The sequence below is a fragment of the Propithecus coquereli genome, unplaced genomic scaffold, assembly GCF_000956105.1.
Source record: "Propithecus coquereli isolate 6110/MARCELLA unplaced genomic scaffold, Pcoq_1.0 Scaffold449, whole genome shotgun sequence".
NCBI classification, from domain to species: Eukaryota; Metazoa; Chordata; class Mammalia; order Primates; family Indriidae; genus Propithecus; species Propithecus coquereli.
This window is the reverse complement of record NW_012150274.1, coordinates 1256635-1272734: the sequence shown is the minus strand read 5'-3', so window position 1 is coordinate 1272734 and position 16100 is coordinate 1256635. Positions and strand designations below refer to the sequence as shown.

At 63.2% G+C, this 16100-nt stretch overlaps 2 protein-coding genes across 6 annotated transcripts in view; one reads left to right on the top strand and one right to left on the bottom strand.

Annotated features, from left to right (window-relative positions):
- ENTPD8 (ectonucleoside triphosphate diphosphohydrolase 8) overlaps positions 1 to 5701 on the top strand; it is a 6047-nt gene extending 346 nt beyond the window's left edge. For 2 of the 5 annotated variants that reach the window (XM_012654831.1, XM_012654830.1), the window contains exons 2-10: positions 1835 to 1979; positions 2057 to 2174; positions 3046 to 3196; positions 3323 to 3482; positions 3569 to 3799; positions 3873 to 4142; positions 4303 to 4413; positions 4800 to 4934; positions 5017 to 5701. In XM_012654831.1, coding sequence (XP_012510285.1) covers positions 1854 to 1979; positions 2057 to 2174; positions 3046 to 3196; positions 3323 to 3482; positions 3569 to 3799; positions 3873 to 4142; positions 4303 to 4413; positions 4800 to 4934; positions 5017 to 5208 — 1494 coding nt within the window. In that variant the 5' untranslated portion in view covers positions 1835 to 1853 and the 3' untranslated portion in view covers positions 5209 to 5701. Of the gene's footprint in view, positions 1 to 593; positions 1396 to 1834; positions 1980 to 2056; positions 2175 to 3045; positions 3197 to 3322; positions 3483 to 3568; positions 3800 to 3872; positions 4143 to 4302; positions 4414 to 4799; positions 4935 to 5016 lie in introns of those variants that run through there. The other 3 variants (XM_012654832.1, XM_012654828.1, XM_012654829.1) reach the window with 3 other exon arrangements.
- A 54-nt stretch (positions 5702 to 5755) lies between these two features.
- On the bottom strand, positions 5756 to 16097 carry NOXA1 (NADPH oxidase activator 1). The gene is made up of 14 exons (XM_012654738.1): positions 15921 to 16097; positions 13989 to 14071; positions 11855 to 11963; positions 10171 to 10305; positions 9813 to 9920; positions 9008 to 9067; positions 8676 to 8719; positions 7989 to 8097; positions 6974 to 7019; positions 6791 to 6849; positions 6478 to 6638; positions 6192 to 6306; positions 5984 to 6098; positions 5756 to 5844 (listed from the first exon to the last, which is right to left on the bottom strand). The coding sequence occupies exons 1-14, from the start codon at positions 16095 to 16097 to the stop codon at positions 5756 to 5758; spliced, it is 1410 nt and encodes a 469-aa protein (XP_012510192.1).
- Positions 16098 to 16100: the final 3 nt, after the last annotated feature.

Sequence of the window (16100 nt, the reverse complement as noted above, 5' to 3'; positions counted from 1 at the left end):
GTCTAGGGGGGCCTGTCCAGTCTGAGGGGGCTTGTCCTGGTCTGGGGGGGCCTGTCTTGGTCTCAGGGTGGCCCATCTTAGTCTGAGGGGGCTTGTCCCAGTCTGGGAGGGTCTGTCTGGTCTGAGGGGGCTTGTCCCGGTCTGGGAGGGTCTGTCTGGTCTGAGGGGGCTTGTCCCGGTCTGGGGGAGCCTGTCCCAGTCTGAGGGGGCCTGTCTTGGTCTGAGGGGTTCATATCCCAGTCTGAGGGGGGGCCTGTCCCAGTCTGGGGGTGCCTATCTTGGTCTCAGGGTGGCCCATCTTAGTCTGAGGGGGCTTGTCCCAGTCTGGGGGTCCTGTCCAGTCTGAGGGGGCTTGTCTTGCTCTGAGGGGGGGCCTGTCTTGGTCTGAGGGGGCATATTCCAGCCTGAGGGGGGCCTGTCCCAGTCTGGGGGTGCCTGTCTTGGTCTCAGGGTGGCCCATCTTAATCTGGGGGGGCCTGTCTGGTCTGAGGAGGCTTGTCCCGGTCTGGGGGGGTCTGTCCCAGTCTGAGGGGGCCTGTCCCGGTCTGGGGGGGCCCTGTCTTGGTCTGAGGGGTCTGTCCCAGTCTAAGGGGGGCTGGTCTGGGGGCACTGTCCTGGTCTGAGGGGGGCTGTCCTGGTCTGGGGGCCACCCCATCCTCTCTGTCCACCTACCTGGTAGCTCATCCTGGGGGTCTCAGGGTGCAACATCCCTTGGAGGTGGGGTCTAAGGGGGTCCCTGCCTGTCATCTGCTTGTCCCTGTGAGGTGGCCGGTGGCCAGGGTGCTGCTTAGGGACAGAGGCTGGGTCCTGTCTGGGTCTGGGCAGGCACCTGTCCTCTCTGAGGGTCAATCTTTGCTCCTAAAATGGCTTCATATCCCCCCACGACAGAGAATTTCATGAGGACTCTCATGGGGTGTCCACTCACCATGTGTCCAGGAGCCCAGGAAGGGACCGGCCTGGTCCCCGCAGGCGGCTCCGTGTGGACGGAGCACATTAGGAGAGTTTGTGTTCTCGGGGGTCACACAGTGTGACGCAGAACCACGTGCGCCTCAGTGCTACTGACCTTGGCGTGCAGGCTGGCCCTGGTGGGAATGCCCAGGATGGGGCGGGCACCAGGAGCTGGCCTGGCCGAGGTGACTTTTTGGGGTGGTTCCAGGCCCCTTGCCAGTCCTCCTGGACAGACGACGTGGACACCTTGGCTGCTGAGCTGGACCCGCCCCCGGCCCCACGCAAATGGCATTCCTGGGTCAGTCTTCTGCCCAGGGCCATCTGGGGCCAACTGGAGCGTTTCAAAATCAGATTAGAGAAATCCAAGGCTGGGTTTTAAAACAGAAACCAGATGTCTTTGTTAAGAAGCCCCCGCGTTAAGGTCCTTTAATGGAGAAGAGGCCTCAGGTTGGTTCACATGTGGTCCTTGGCCCAGGCGCTCGGCCCTGCCCCGCGACAGGCCTGGGTGGGGGCTGCGAAGAGGAGGCCGAGCCCTGGCCCAGAGCTGGGCTCCTGCTCCCGTGGGGGTGGCCCGGAGGAGCAGGGGCTGAGGGTGTGGCCCAGGGCTGCCCCAGGTTACATGGGCGTCCACAGGGGCTACCTTTGCCCCTGACAGCGCCACGCGGGCTTTCTGGAGCCTGTCGGGGCTGTGTCCCCAGACAAGGCCCCTGCCGCCCACTGGGGCTCCCCCAGCCATCAGCCCGGCCAAGAGTGGCTGTCTGAGCCCCAGGGCGAGTGGCTCTCCAGGACGGACAGCTGCGCCTTGAGGGAGATGGGGTGGCCCTCTGGGGGGCTGGGCAGGGGCAGCAGGTGGAATCTGGTGCCCACAGCTCCCCCGCCCCCGCAGGAGCAGGCCTGCGCCCGCCATGGGGCTGTCCTGCAAGGAGAAGGTCTTCCTGGCCCTGCTGGGGGCCGCGGTGGCCCTGGGACTCACCGCACTGGTTCTTGTCCTGGTGGAGGCTGTCAACATCCTCCTGCCCGCAGACACCAAGGTGCGCCTGGGCAGGGCAGGGAGGCTGGGCTGGCGGGCGTGGCCCCCGCGCCCTCCTAACCCTGGTGCCGCCCGCAGTTCGGGATCGTGCTTGACGCTGGCTCCTCCCACACGTCCCTCTTCGTGTATCGGTGGCCGGTGGACAAGCAGAATGGCACGGGCGTGGTCAGCCAGGCCCTGGCCTGCCAGGTGGAAGGTCGGCGGCAGCTCCATCGGCACTGCCTGGCTGGGATCCCAGCTGGGTGGCGGTGTGGGAGGCAGCGCAGCTGGTGCACTTCGTGCCAGGCAGGAGCTGCTACATTTGCCCCCCTTGGCCAATCAGCAAGTCAACCTAAAGGAAAAGGGCTCAGAGAAGTTCAGTGACTTGCCCAAGGTCACAGAGCTGAGCCCTGGGGCTCTGCTGTTGTCCCTGCCTGTGCTTGGGGAGAACGAGCACAGCCCCTGGGCTGTGCCATGTGCCGGGGTCTGCGGCCGACTTCCCTCTGCCTGGCCCGCGTCTGCCCAGCGTCTGTCCTTCCAGCGCCAACCTCTCTGGCCACTGCTGCTCCCCACCCCGACACCACCTTGGTGCTGGCGGCTGATGCCACCAGCTGCAGGGCTGCCCGCCAGGACCCCAGTGGGGGGAACCGGAGGCCCTGAATTTGTTTCCGGGGGGCTCTGGTAAACGGGGGCTTAAACAACAGCGACATATTTCTTACCGTTTTAGCCGTTGGAAGTCCAAGACCAAGGTGTCAGCAGGGCTGCGCCCCTCCAAAGCTCCAGGGGAGGCTCCTTCCCACCTCTGTCAGCTCTGGGGGGCCAGGCGTCCTCGGTTTGTGGCCACATCTCCCCACCCTCTGCCTCCGCCTTCAAATCTGTCTCCTTCATCTCACAAGACGCTGCCCACTGGATTCAGGGCCACCCGGGCAGTCCAGGACTATCTCATCTCGAGATCCTTAACTCGTTATACTGGGAGGCCCTTTTCCCAGATCAAGTCACATTCGCAGGCCCCAGGGGTCAGGAACTGGTTGCGTCTTTGGGGGCCACTGTTCGGGGCCTGCAGCCTGGTGCCGGGTGCTGTATTTCAGGGCCTGGAATCTCCTCCTACACCGCCGACCCTGCACAGGCTGGTGAGAGCCTTCGGGGCTGCCTGGGGGAGGCGCTGGCACTGATCCCAGAGGCCCAGCATCCAGGAACACCCATGTTCTTGGGGGCCACGGCCGGCATGAGGCTGCTCAGGTGAGGTGGTCACTGGCTGGCGTCTGTGGGGAGAGGCCGCAGGAGCCGGGGTCTCCACAGCCAGGGGTGCGGGGCAGGTGCTGGGCTGGGCTTCCAGCCAGCTTGGCCCTGGTCCCCTCTGCCCAGCCAGAAGAACAGCTCCCAGGCGGGGGACATCTTTGCAGCGGTCACCCGGGTCCTGGGCGGGTCTCCTGTGGATTTTCAGGGCGCCAAGCTCCTGGACGGGCAGGACGAAGGTGCCTTTGGCTGGATCACCATCAACTATGTCCTGGGGCTGCTCATCAAGGTGCCAGGGGCAGCCCGAGGTGGGCGGGGCTGGCGTGGGCTGGGGTCAGCGTGCGGCTCCAGGGCTGACAGCCCGCATGTGGGCAGTACTCCTTCTCTGGAGAATGGACCCGGCCTCCGGAAGGGACACTGGTGGGCGCCCTGGACCTGGGCGGGGCCTCCACCCAGATCGCCTTTGTGCCCCGGGGCCCCGTCTTGGACACGAGCACGCAGGTCACCTTCCACCTCTACGGCTCCAGCTACAGCGTCTACACTCGCAGCTACCTCTGCTTTGGGCGGGACCAGATACTGAGCCGGCTCCTGGCCGGGCTGGTGCAGGTCAGGACGGCTGGGGCTGGGGGTGGTGGCTGCCAGCTCGGGGCCAGTGCTCAGGCCTTCCCTGCCCCTGCAGAGCCAGAGCCACTCGGCCAGCCTGGTCCGACACCCCTGCTACCACAGCGGCTACCGCAGCACACTGCCCCTGGCCCCCCTGTACGAGTCACCCTGTGTCCACCCTGCGGCCCCCCAGAACCTCACCCAGAACCTCACGGTGGAAGGGACAGGTGACCCTGGGGCCTGCGTCGTGGCCATCCAGCAACTCTTCAACTGCTCCAGCCTCCAGGGCCTTGGGGACTGTGCCTTCGACAGGGTCCACCAGCCCCCACTGTGGGGCCAGTTCTACGTGAGACCCCCACTGCCCACCAGGGAGAAGAGGGACAGGAGGGATGGGTCAAGCCCTGGCTGGCTCTTGGGGACTCTGGGACACCCTGTGGGTGGGGCTTCCTCCAACCCCAGCTGTACCTGGGCGTGGCCCCAGGGACACCCATGTCCTTCCACCCCAGGCCTTCTCCAACTTCTACTACACCTTCCACTTCCTGAACCTCACGTCCAGGCAGTCACTGGCCACTGCCAATGCCACAGTCTGGGAGTTCTGCCAGGAGCCCTGGAAGCAGGTGGGAGCACCTGGGCTCCCTGGGTTCCAGCTGTGGGTCTCCAAGGGCCTCCCAGGGTGGAGGGAGTGTGGGCAGGGCAGGGCAGTGTGGCCGGGAGGGGCTGTGGCTGTGGCGTGGAGGACAGTGCCTTGGCTGTCCTGCCCCAGCTGGGAGCCCAGAGGATGACTGGCGGGAACATCGCCTCTGTTGGCCATGAGGTGGGGCCACACCAGCCTCCTCTTGGCTGGTCAGGGGTTCCCAGGAACAGCAGGAGGAGCTCTCTGCCAACTGCCCCGACCCCCTCCTGTCACCCAGAGGCTCAGGTTGTCCAGGGCAGGGGTGAGGGGTCCCACCGTGGCCTGTTGGTCCTGGGCCCTCACTTGGCCCCTTGGCCTCCTGCGCCCCAGGTGGAGGCCAGCTACCCTGGGCAGGACCGCTGGCTACGGGACTACTGTGCCTGCGGCCTGTACATCCTCACACTCCTGACAGAGGGCTACGGGTTCAGTGAGGAGACCTGGCCCAGCATCGAGTTCCGCCAGCAGGTGACCCCCTCCCCAGCTCGAGGGCAGGGAGTGGGCTCTGGGCAGCCACCCTGCAGCCCTGAGCGGCCGGTGCCTCCCGCAGGTTGGCGGCATGGACATTGGCTGGACTCTGGGCTATATGCTGAACCTGACTGGCATGATCCCGGCCGAGGCGCCGGTCCAGTGGCGGGCAGAGAGCTACGGCGTCTGGGCCGCGGGAGTGGTGTTTGTGGTGCTGACCCTGGTGGCTGTTCTTGGGGCTGCTACAGTCCAGCTCCTCTGGCCCCAGGACTAGCAGGAAGGCGGAGGCCCAGCCCACCGCGACCCCAGTGCCTTCCGGATCCCCTCTCCCCTGCAGTGCCTTGTTGTGTGGGCTAGGCCCGCAGTCCTGGACATCTGGCCCCACTCCGCCACCAGGTGGTGCTGGCCGTGAAGGCTGCATGGCCCCCGCCACGGCCCCCCATCCCAGCGTCCCTGGGCCCCTCTCCCCCGGCACCTCTTCCCTGCAGCACCCCAGGGCTTTGTGCAGGGGCCTGCGTGGAGCCTGGCTCGGGGCCCCCCGCTGGAGCAGGGCGGGGCCTGGCTTCGAGGGGCCAGCACAGGGACCCGGGAGCCACAGCCAGCCGGAGGCCGAGAGGGAAGCAGGGCCGGTGGACCAGTTGCCCTTGCTGTCTGACCAGATGGACAGAGTCCAGCAACGTGGGTATCTCCTGGGCCACCCCCCCAAGTCACCAAGCCTGGAACGTGGACCACACTGTGGGGGGCGTTTTTATTAAAACCTCCTGAACACAGGATTTCCCAGGCTGACCCTCCCTGCCGGGGCCCAGGTCCAGGTGGGCTCCTCACAGGCGTCGGCTGGCAGGGGCCACGAAGCACTTGGGGAAGATGCCGATGCGGCCGTCTCGGTGGCCCTCCAGCCAGGCCTGGTCCACTGCAAGGGGGCACGTCGGGCCTGTCACCCGAGCTTGGCCTCGGGGTGTTGCGTGTGCACAGGCCAAGCTCCCATCCCCCATGCCCGGGTGGCTCCTGCCCCCTCCCCCAGTGCTCGGGGAGGCCAGTGCCCATCCCACCTTCACACAGGACGTCCACCGTGTCCCCCTGCTCGAAGTCCAGGTCCTCAGGCCCCTGGGCTGCATAGCTGTGCTGGGCCACGACCTGGTAGAGGATGGGCCGGCCCCCTGCCCCCTGCGGCGGGATGGGGGGCTGCAGGGCAGGCCGGATGCCAGGAGGAGAGGCCCCCACCCTCCGGGCTGCCCCTGCCCGCACCCCTCGGCTCACCTGGCACTGGAGCTGCAGTCCCCCGGGATCAGCAGCCGTGTCCAGCCACGCCCTCTGCAGCGCCTCCTCCCCAGGGATGGGGACCCAGTGCCCACGTTCTCCGGGGGCTCGGTAACTGCAAAAGGATTCCTCAGCGTGGCCTCGAGGGGGCCGCTACGTGGGGGACTGTGGGGAGGGTGTGACCTCCGACCCCTGTGCCAGCCGCCCTCCCACCGCTGTCTCTGCCTGCGTGGTGTCCACCGGCCCGCCCAGCTTGGCCACAGCAGGCTGGGGCTTTCCGGCCCACCTGAGCTGCCCCAGCTGGGCCTGGCGAGGGAGGGCCTGCCCCAGCAGAGCCCGCAGGCTGGACAGGTCGGCTCCCCTTTGGGCCTCCACGGCCACGGTGAAGGCACACTGCACGGTGACGGTGGCGGTGGCTGAGGGTTTGGGGCTGCTGGTGGCTGCTCCCTGGGGCCAGGCAGAGGGGGTGGGATGGCCTCTGAGCCCAGGGCTGTGGATGGACTTTGGGCCCAGGGGCAAGGGCAGAGATTGTGCAGGGGGTGCTGGGGCCGAGGGCTGGCGAGGCTCGATTCTGAGGGGGGAGTAGGGGTGCCTCTTACCCCAGCACCTGCGGGGTCCTCAGTGGGGCTGAGGCCAGGCCCCCCCGATGCCGGCAACCCTGCAGGACAGAGCAGGGACTCAGGCAGCCACCAACTCGGGACACCCTGTGGCCACCGGAAGTTCCCTCCCTACCCCAAGCTCGCCTTGGGAGGCTACCCCCACCCACAACAAACACCCCGTACCTGGAGACACAGGAGCCTGTCCCCCAACTTGCTCCACATGGGGCCTCTGCAAAGGAAGCCACAGGCTGGGGCGGGGCTGGGTCCTGCAGGCCTGGAGACCGCAGTCGGTGGCCTCTTGCCAAGGGGCGCAGCCCTGTCTCCCCAGGCCCACCTCAGGGCAGCAGCTCCATTCTGGAGGCTCCCCGGAAACCCCAGGAGGCTCAGAACCAAGTCCGGGGACTGGCCACCGCATCGACTTGACTTTAACCTTTAACCCTAAATTGGCCCTGAGCGAGTGGGTTAGCAGACCCACGGCGGGGCCGCGGGTGCAGCCCACCGCCCACTGTGGCTGAGTGTGCAGGTCTAGGTCTGCCAGAGCCATGACTAGGTTTTAGTTTATCGGACGTACCGGACTCAGCCAGAGTCACTAGGAAGGTGGTGCTGTTGGGTCAGGAACACCAAGTGCTCAAAACCCAAAAACCCAACACCGACCTTAGCAACTCACGTGCAGCTCGGGGAAAATTTAGTTCAGCCGTAAAGGGCACAATTGCTTCAAAGGACGCTGAGCGGTCAGACGGGAAAGTGAAGGTGGTTGTTTTTAGATTGTGTCCTTTGAAACCTGAATTTTAACTGTGAGACCTGCTCTTACCCCGCCCCCCAACTCCAGCCTGGGGAAAGGGGGCCAGCAAAGCCGGGTGACAGCCCTTTCTGGAGGTGCAGGACCAGGAGCCCTCAGCCCCTACCCTGTCCTTCCTGGTCACTGTGCCCAGAGTAGGGGGAGAAGCATCTGGGAGACCTTGCTGGACACCCCTCCCTCCCGCCCTGACGGCCAGCGTCCAGCCTCGCGCCCAGCCAGGCACCCCCATCTCAGCTCTGGGCAGGCGAGGACCTCTACAGCCCAGCCCGGTGGGAGACTCGCCTACCTGACGGCCCTGCCCTTCCCCCCGTGTGGTCCATGGGGCTGCTCCTACCATCAGCCTGGCCCTGCAGAAGAAGCCGAGCTCCGTCCCCCGGGGCAAGGCCCAGGCTCACGCACCTGCCCCTGGCAGGAGACCGACGGGCAGGGGTCAGCCTGCCCTGCCTCTGTCTCTGCATCCACAGAGCTGTGGTGGGCACTGGCTCTTCTGCAGCCTACAGCTCTGGCCCTGGGGGAGAAGGGAGATCCCCTGTTCTCAGGGATGGCCCAGCTGGGGGTTCACTGCCCTGCCCAGCCCTCCTACCTTGGCCTGAGGGTCCCGAGAAAGGTGTGCATGGAAGCCCCTGCCTAGGGGCCCAGGGCCTGTCTGTTCCCCACACCCCCAGCCACTGTGAGCACCCCCGCCCTGCTTCACAGCCATTTGTCAAAGGGGTGAAATCGCTTCCCCTGCGTCTAGCAGTGACTGTGAGATGTGAGACCCCCAAGGAGCTCGGTGCCCCCCTGGGCAGCTCTGCCCAGACCCTTATCCCCTCTTTCAGTGCTGCCTGGAGTCCTGGTGACCTTGTGGTCTCAACTCCTTTCCTGGCCCCCACCTCGCCTCCCGCAGGCCGTTATGGGAGGTGGAGCCAGGGGAAGGCAGGGGCGGGGGACCAGCCAGGCCAGACCCCCTTCCCTGGCACTGGGGGCACCAGTTTCAGAATCTGGAAACTGCTTGTGTGGGGTTTTGTCCCCTGGCCAGGGGTGGCCTCCCAGGGGGGCCTCTGCCCAGCAGGAGAGGGATGCGCACAGAGGACAGGCCCCTCCTACCGTGGTGCAGCCCCGGGCCTGGCTTCAGGGTTCACACCCTGTCCCTGTGGGCACAAAGTGACAACCTCGCTCTAGTCGAGAGTGTAGTGTGCAAACGGCTGTCCCCTCTCCCCACGAGTCCTTGAAGGTGGACCAGGCAAGACCGGATGGTTCTGACAGGTCCTCGCACAGGGATGGGATGGCCACCCCCCCAATTCCCATCAGAGAAGCTCTGGGCCCCAGGAGGGGACGCAGGGACCCAATGAGGGCTCAGAGCTTCCGCAGCCCTCTCTTCCCTGAGCAGCCGGGTCCTGCAAAGCCGGGCAAGGACAGGCCTGGGGCCACCCACGCACCTGCGGTTGCTGAGGCTGGACGCCCGGGCACTGGTCTTCAGGGAGGGCAGAGGCCACCACCTGCAGGGGATGGGGCCACCAGGTCAGGGGGCCCTGAGGCCCACGCTGCCTCCCCGTGCACGCTCGTCCTGAGAATGCGGACCACCGCGGCGGAGGAAAACATCTGGTAATTTTAACTTATTTTTAGTACAACTTTTAAACTATATTTGTTTCTTATAAACAGTCTTCTGCTGTGACATGCAGACTCTAAGCTGATGCATCAGTATAGCTCAGAGCCCCTCCCCACCCACCTGAGCCCCCCAGACCTGCCTTTGCAGCTGGTCACCAGCCAGTGCCCCGCAGGCCCAAGTGCTGTTGCAGGTGACCTCGGCCTGTGGCCGGCCCCAGGGCCACAGCGTAAAATCAAGGCAGTACATGGGGGAGCCACCCGCTTCCCCACATTCCACCTCTGCCTTTGGCGGTGAGCTGCTCCCCGATATCCTGTCGTTTTGGGGGTGCTGCCTGGCCCTGACCCCAGAGCAGTGAGTTTCCACGGCCCTGTCTGGGACCTCGCGAGACAGAGGGCGTGGTTGTGGCCGGGCTGGGCAGGGCAGCCGCATGGGCTCTGCACTTGGTTCTGGTGGATTCTGCCTCTAGGTTCACCGCCCCATTTGGGGCACCTCCCCCTAAACCTGGGAGTCGGTTTGAGGATGGTTATGCCCACTTTCTACCCTCCGAGACTTTACAATGGCCTGGACTGGCCAGACCCCACGTGTCCCAGGAGCAGCAGGGCCGAGCTGCCCTCTCCAGCCTGCTGGGCACTTGCCTTGGCCTTGCCCAGGAAATCCACCGGCTCCAGGTGCTCCAGGTGCCGCCTGTGGGGCCGGAAGATCTCGCCCCTGGGGACCTGCCGAGGCTGCAGCGGGACCTGTATCTGGTGGGGGTGTCCAGCTGATGCAGATCTGAGCGGCCCACCAGGCCCACAGCTGTAGTAGCCCCTGAGCCTCAAGCAGAAGGGGCGCCTGGGTGCCCCACCTCCCACAGGCCACGGGAAGCCCCCAGCTGGCCCCACCATGGGACACCAGGGCCACCTCCCTCTGGTGCTTCTCCCTCTTGTGAAGTTGATCTTGAGGGGCCAAGGTGGACATGAGCCCCAAACTGTGCCCCAGGCCAGCACTCCTCACCTGCACTTGGGCCAGGGCAGTGTCGAGGCCGTCCTGGGCGCCCTCTGGCCGCTTGGATGTGGCCTCCGCTAGGCTGTGGGACGCCTCGGTCCAGAGCCCCAGCCGGCACTGTGCCACCGCCACGTTGTACAGCACCTGGGAGTGAGGCCCACGGGGACAGGAGCCTGGCTCCCCACCTGGTCCCTCACCTGGTCTCTACCTGGTCCCTCACCTGGTCCCACACCTGATCTCCACCTGGTCCCTCACCTGGTCCCCACCTGGTCCCTCACCTGGTCTCTACCTGGTCCCAACCTGGTCCCTTACCTGGTCCCCACCTGGTCCCACACCTGGTCCCTCACCTGGTCCCCACCTGGTCCCTCACCTGGTCCCTCACCTGATTCCATACCTGGTCCCTCACCTGGTCCCACACCTGGTCTCCACCTGGTCCCTCACCTGGTCTCCACCTGGTCCCTCACCTGGTTCCATATCCGGTCCCCCACCTGGTCCCCACCCAGTCCCCACCTGGTCCTTCACCTGGTCCCCCACCTGGTCCCCACCTGGTCCCTCACCTGGTTCCATACCTGGTCCCTCACCTGGTCGCCACCTGGTCCCCACCTGGTCCCTCATCTGGTCCCCCACCTGGTGCCCACCTGGTCCCCCACCTGGTCTGCCTTGGTCCCAGCCTGGGCTCCCCAGCCACAGCAACTGAGGGCTGGTCTGTGTCCATCTGACATGAGGCTGTGTGCAGGGCCCAGGCCACCTGTAGCCTGTCTGGCTCACTTCTGGGCAGCCAGGCATTGTGGAGTCTCCGTGCCCAGCTCAGTCCCGGCAGGGCCTTCTCTCCAGACCTGGCTGGAGCCATTCATTGCATTGGGCTCTTTTCCACTTGGAACACCAGATGCTGGTCTCTTGAGACCCCCGCTGGCCGGGGTCTCCCCACTCTGCGTTGGGCTGCACTCCCTCCTGTGCCCCACTATGCCATGCTCCCCCGACAGTCTGGGGTACATCTGAGGAGGGTCCCTGCTAGGGGTCTAGGGAACACTCAGACCCCACCCCAATAGGAAAGGACATTCTTGTGGCCAGGCAGGGTGAGTTAAGGTTGCCCCATGGCATTAGTGACAGGCAAAGTCACACGGCGCTCCTGGGAGCCAACCCTCCCACCCAACCCCTCCACCCCTCAGTGCTGTCCTCTGGAGACCCCACTGCCCAGCCAAGCCAGCCCCACCCTTGCTCCCCTGTCCAGTGCCTGTGGGCCAGCGGCACAGGCGGGACTTTGACCCAGGCACCTGGTGGCTTTCCTATGATTTGTCTATTGGGACACAGGTTCCCAGAAGGCCTCAGGGCAGTGAGTTTCCAGGAGTGGAAGGGTCCCCCTGTGTCCCTCCCTCGTGCCAGCACTAGTCCAGGCAGCCAGGAACGGGCCGAGCACAGGGCGAGCGGGGAAGGCTGCCTGGGCCCCTACCCACACCGCCTGCACCTCGCCGCCCTGCTGGGCAGAGACCATTCCCCCCACCTCCACTGCGCTCAAGGCCTCCTGGCGCAAAGCAGTGACTGTGGGGGTTTCGTGGCACCGAGATCCCAGCAGAGAGGGTACCTCAGTCCACAGGGCCCCACCTGTGACAGTAACGCTGCCCACAGATGACTCCCCAGGGCTCAGGCTGGCCTCCCAGTCCCCCGCAGCCCACAGGAACCTGCACACACTCACCTCCCAGGCCTGCAGCTTGAACCGCAGGCCCAGCTGTGTGTAGTCGATGGCGGCGTTGCCCCTCAGCTGTGCCAGCGCCTGCCGGAAGTCGGACAGAGCCTCCTGGAACCTGTGGGCAGCATGGAAAGGAGCAGAGTGGGGGGCCGGCCTGGGCCTTCTCCCTCCACCCCAGCTCCAGGGAGCGCTGTGGGAGGGAAGTGCGGTTGCCCAGCTCTCGGCACTCAAGGCCTGACAGTGGGCTGAGGGCCCAGTGCCCAAATGCACAGGTAGGTACGGGAGGGCACGTTGGGGTCTGAGTTTCTGACGCTGCCCTGACTCGGCCTCCTGAGCACCCTCCCCCCGCCTGGGGCCCTGTCTGACTGTGCAGGGTGCCGTGGGCTCCCTCCCACTCCTCAGGCCCCTCCAAACTCTGAGCCTCCTTCCAAGTCTTGCTGGAAGCTTCCCAGCCCCTGCCAGAAACCCATCTCCCCAGGCAGCCGTCCTGGGCTGGTGAGAGATGAGGCTGCCCCCGACAGGTTTGGGACCATCATCAGGAAAGACACCAACCCAGATGCCATAATCCTGCTTAATTTCCAACTAATATGCCTGTGCCTAACCCTTTGGAGCTCCTGTCTTAGCAGGGGTGTCACCATTCAGGTCCTCTGCTGCCATTTCAATAAGTGGTGAAATGTCCTTTTCTATATCTGCATTTACAAAAGGTAACACTTCTCAAGGTCTCAGCCCTTTGGGTGACTGCATATGTAGTGGTGATGCACCATGTTTTGTTTTTTTCCGAGATGGGGCCTGGCCCTGCCGCCCAGGCTGGAGTGCAGTGGCGTCATCGTAGCTCACAGCTCACTGCAACCTTCAGCTCCTGGGCTCCAGCGACCCTCCGGAGGAGCTGGGCCTACAGGCACTCACCACAACTGGAGATTTTTCTATTTTTTTGCAGAGACGAGGTCTCACTCTTGCTCAGGCTGGTGTTGAACTCCTGACCTCAAGTGATCCTCCCGCCTCGGCCTCCCAGAGTGCTGGGATCACAGGCATGAGCCACCACGCCGGCCTTGATTTATTTCTTTAAGAGTACAATTTTTGTGTTATGCCCATGTAACTGCCGTTCGTATGCCTGAGTGTTTACGCTTGCAAAAATATGCATGTTGTTATTGCCTATTTTATTGTGAGCTGGCCTATGAAGTATTGTTTTTAGGTTTCTCCAATCTCCTTTTAAAAATGTAAATAAATATTTTGTAAAGAATTTTGAATTATTTTTTCTTCCAGAATTGTATTTATGGGATTTTGATCTTTTCATTTATTTTTTTTTTTTTCTTTTCTTTTCTTTTTGAGACAGAGTATCGCTCTGTTGCCTGGGCTAGAGTGCCGTGGCGTCATCATAGCTCACAGCAACCTCAAACTCCTGGGCTCAAGCGATTCTCCTGCCTCGGCCTCCCTGAGTAGCTGGGACCACTACAGGCACATGCCACCATGCCTGGCTAATTTTTTCTATATATTTTTAGTTGTCCAGCTAATTTCTTTCTATTTTTGGTAGAGGCAGGGTCTCATTCTTGCTCAGGCTGGTCTCGAACTCCTGACCTTGAGTGATCCTCCCGCCTCGGCCTCCCAGGGTGCTAGGATTACAGGCCTGAGCCACCGCACCCGGCAGGATTTTGATCTTTTCAGTGAAACAGTCATGATTGCGACTGGTCCCTCCAGAGCCGCCGGGGGCCCCGCAGAGCCTGGCCTACAGCCCTGGCCATTGCCTTTCCCTGATTCCTCTTCTAGGGAGGGACACGGTGCCGACAGCCCAGGTGAGCAGTGAGGACCCAGGACTGGCTACGCTCCAGCCCTGCCCTTGGATTCCACGTCTGCCGAATAGCATGATCCCCCCATCACTACAACCACAGAGACAAGGTGAGGACTGAGCCAGGGATGCCCAAGAAAGTGCCCTGGGAATCTGGGCAGAGACAGGCCACAGTGGGCTCTACTCTGTGTTTCACGGGAGGGTGGCTCTGGCGTGACCAGCATCCTTGCCCAGGTGTCCTCAAGGAGGGGTGCGCAGGAGGAGGGATGCGGTGGGGAGGGAGGAGGTGGGGGTGGAGGAAGGGGCTCTGCAGAGACAAAGGGCCTCAGATGAGGAACAAGGCGGCCCTGTGCTCACCTCTCCAGCTGGAAGTTGGCCACACCTCGCTGGAAGAAGCCAACAGCCATGCAGGCGTCCTGGGTCACGGCTTGGTCAAACGCCTGGGGACAGAAATGCTCATGCAATGCCCAGGTCAGGAACCTGGTCACCCAGTGTCACAGATACAGTCTGGTGACAGGGCCACAGATTCTGTGAGCCCCCTGGGAGCCCTCTTCAGGCCCCTTCTGCAACTGCCAAGTAGCCTTCAGAGCTCCTGCTTGGGCAGGGGTGTCACCATTCAGGTCCTCTGCTGCCACAACTGAAACCAACCTGAGCTGTCCAAGGTGCCTCACGATAGGCCAGTTTGTTTGCCATAAGGACAAGGACAGATGCTGGAAGGAAACTCTCCAGTGTGTTAATAATATTCCCTCTGGGGCACTATTATGCAAGACTTATGCACAGTTATGCCAGACTTTTGTCATTTTAAAAACCTTTTTTGGTAGTTCATACAAAATGTCACGAGAGGTATCTATTAGAATCAGAAAGAGCAACAACACAAAAGTCCTAGTATGGTAGGCTTATCGCTGTGCAAAGCTCAGCTCTTCCTTTAACAGACTCAGAGACGACACTGAATGTTCCCAACGGGGACAGCGGCCATCAGTTAATATGGGCGGTGAGGAGGTGTCATGGGCTCACTCTTACAAATCTGGCTGAGCAGGGGCTTGTTGTTGAGCTGAGTTTGACTCAGGTTTGAAGGTGCGGTGGCTGAGGGGTCGGTATGGGGTTGCCCCCGTGAAATCCCCCTCTCTGCTGTGCTGCGCACCAAGCAGCCAAGCGAACATTAGGTAAGGTTCATGCCAACAACAGTTCTGGCCACGCCCATCCTCCCCTGTCCTGCTCCCAGACGATCGGTTTTATTAATTGAAGCAGTTCCATTGCTTTTTAAATTTTCCGATTAATATCCCTATGTTATTATTAATTAACTGTATGGACTTTAGACAGCACCCCTCTCTCCCTATTATGGAAGAGGAAGATTTAACACGACCCTTGTCTCCTCTCTCCAGCTAAATCGCAGTTTGGAATAAGTGAGGACGGCGTTAGCCTCACACGTCTGATTCACTGCTGAACCGCCTGGCGTCCAGTGACCACATTCCCTGTCTTGGGTAACATTTTAAAACAGAAATTGTCATTGAGATGATGGCAGAGGCCCGTGCAGACGTCAGAGCAGCAGAAGGGAAGCCCTTGCGCACTCTGCCCGGGCGGCCAGCGGCCACGTCTTGCGGGACAGAGACGCTGATACTCTCCCACAATGCTGAATTCTTTTTCTTTTCATCTGCTTGGTGCTCCAGGCAGCTGCCACTGACCGTTCAAGCAACTGCAGGAACCTGGCTGCTTCTGTGAGTGCTGGGGACCTGAGCAGGGGCAGGGTGCTGCCGGCTTTTCCTTATGGGCCACTGAAACACGTGCGGCTCTGGGTGGACATGAAGCGGACGGGGCAAAGTGGCTCTGGGCTGCCTCCCCAGCAGTGGCTGGTGGGGTGTGCGCGTGGGCAGCCCTGAGCTCTTGGCTCTGTTCTGGGAAGCAGGTTGGGAGGACAGGTAAGTGCTCAGACCCTGTCTCCCGCCCATGAACAGGCGCATCTGCAAAACTCAGCCCCAGCACTTCCACCTGGGGGGCAGGCTCCTCTCCCAGCCTGTCGCAGCCTGTGGTCACCTGGCCTTTCCAGGCGGTGAAGCTCCAGCACGGTGGGTGCTGCGCCCCCCAACCTGGCCTCACTCAGCTGGGGGGGGGTCCCCCACCACACAGCTCCCACCTGCCCTAGGCTTGGCTGAGGCTAGAGCTGGGAGGGACGACCTCCAGGTGGGCGTCGGGAGCAAGAGCCGGGGTCCCTTCCCCTGCAGTTGGGTCTTCATTCGCACCCCAGCGACCTCCCCGTGGCCAGAGAGCGGCCTCCCCCGGCTGGGCGCTCACCCGCAGCGCGGCGTCCGCGTCCCCGGCCAGCAGGTGCACGCAGCCCACGTTGAAGCACATCCTGGCGGGCGGCGCCGGGACGCTCGAGAAGAGGCGCAGGGCGTCGCCCCAGTCCCCGCGCTCCACGGCCTGCGCGCCGCGATGCCAGTCGCGCACCAGGTCCCCGAGCGAGGCCATCGC

What these genes read in the sequence shown, in the direction of transcription:
- NOXA1 (XM_012654738.1), bottom strand. Translation starts at nt 16,097, where the DNA reads ATGGCCTCGCTCGGGGACCTGGTGCGCGACTGGCATCGCGGCGCGCAG. An exon ending in GCCAACTTCCAGCTGGAGAG is followed by an intron (nt 11,964 to 13,988) that starts GTGAGCACAGGG and finishes TGCTGCCCACAG; the next exon opens with GTTCCAGGAGGCTCTGTCCG. An exon ending in ATTTCCTGGGCAAGGCCAAG is followed by an intron (nt 9,068 to 9,812) that starts GCAAGTGCCCAG and finishes CATCCCCTGCAG; the next exon opens with GTGGTGGCCTCTGCCCTCCC.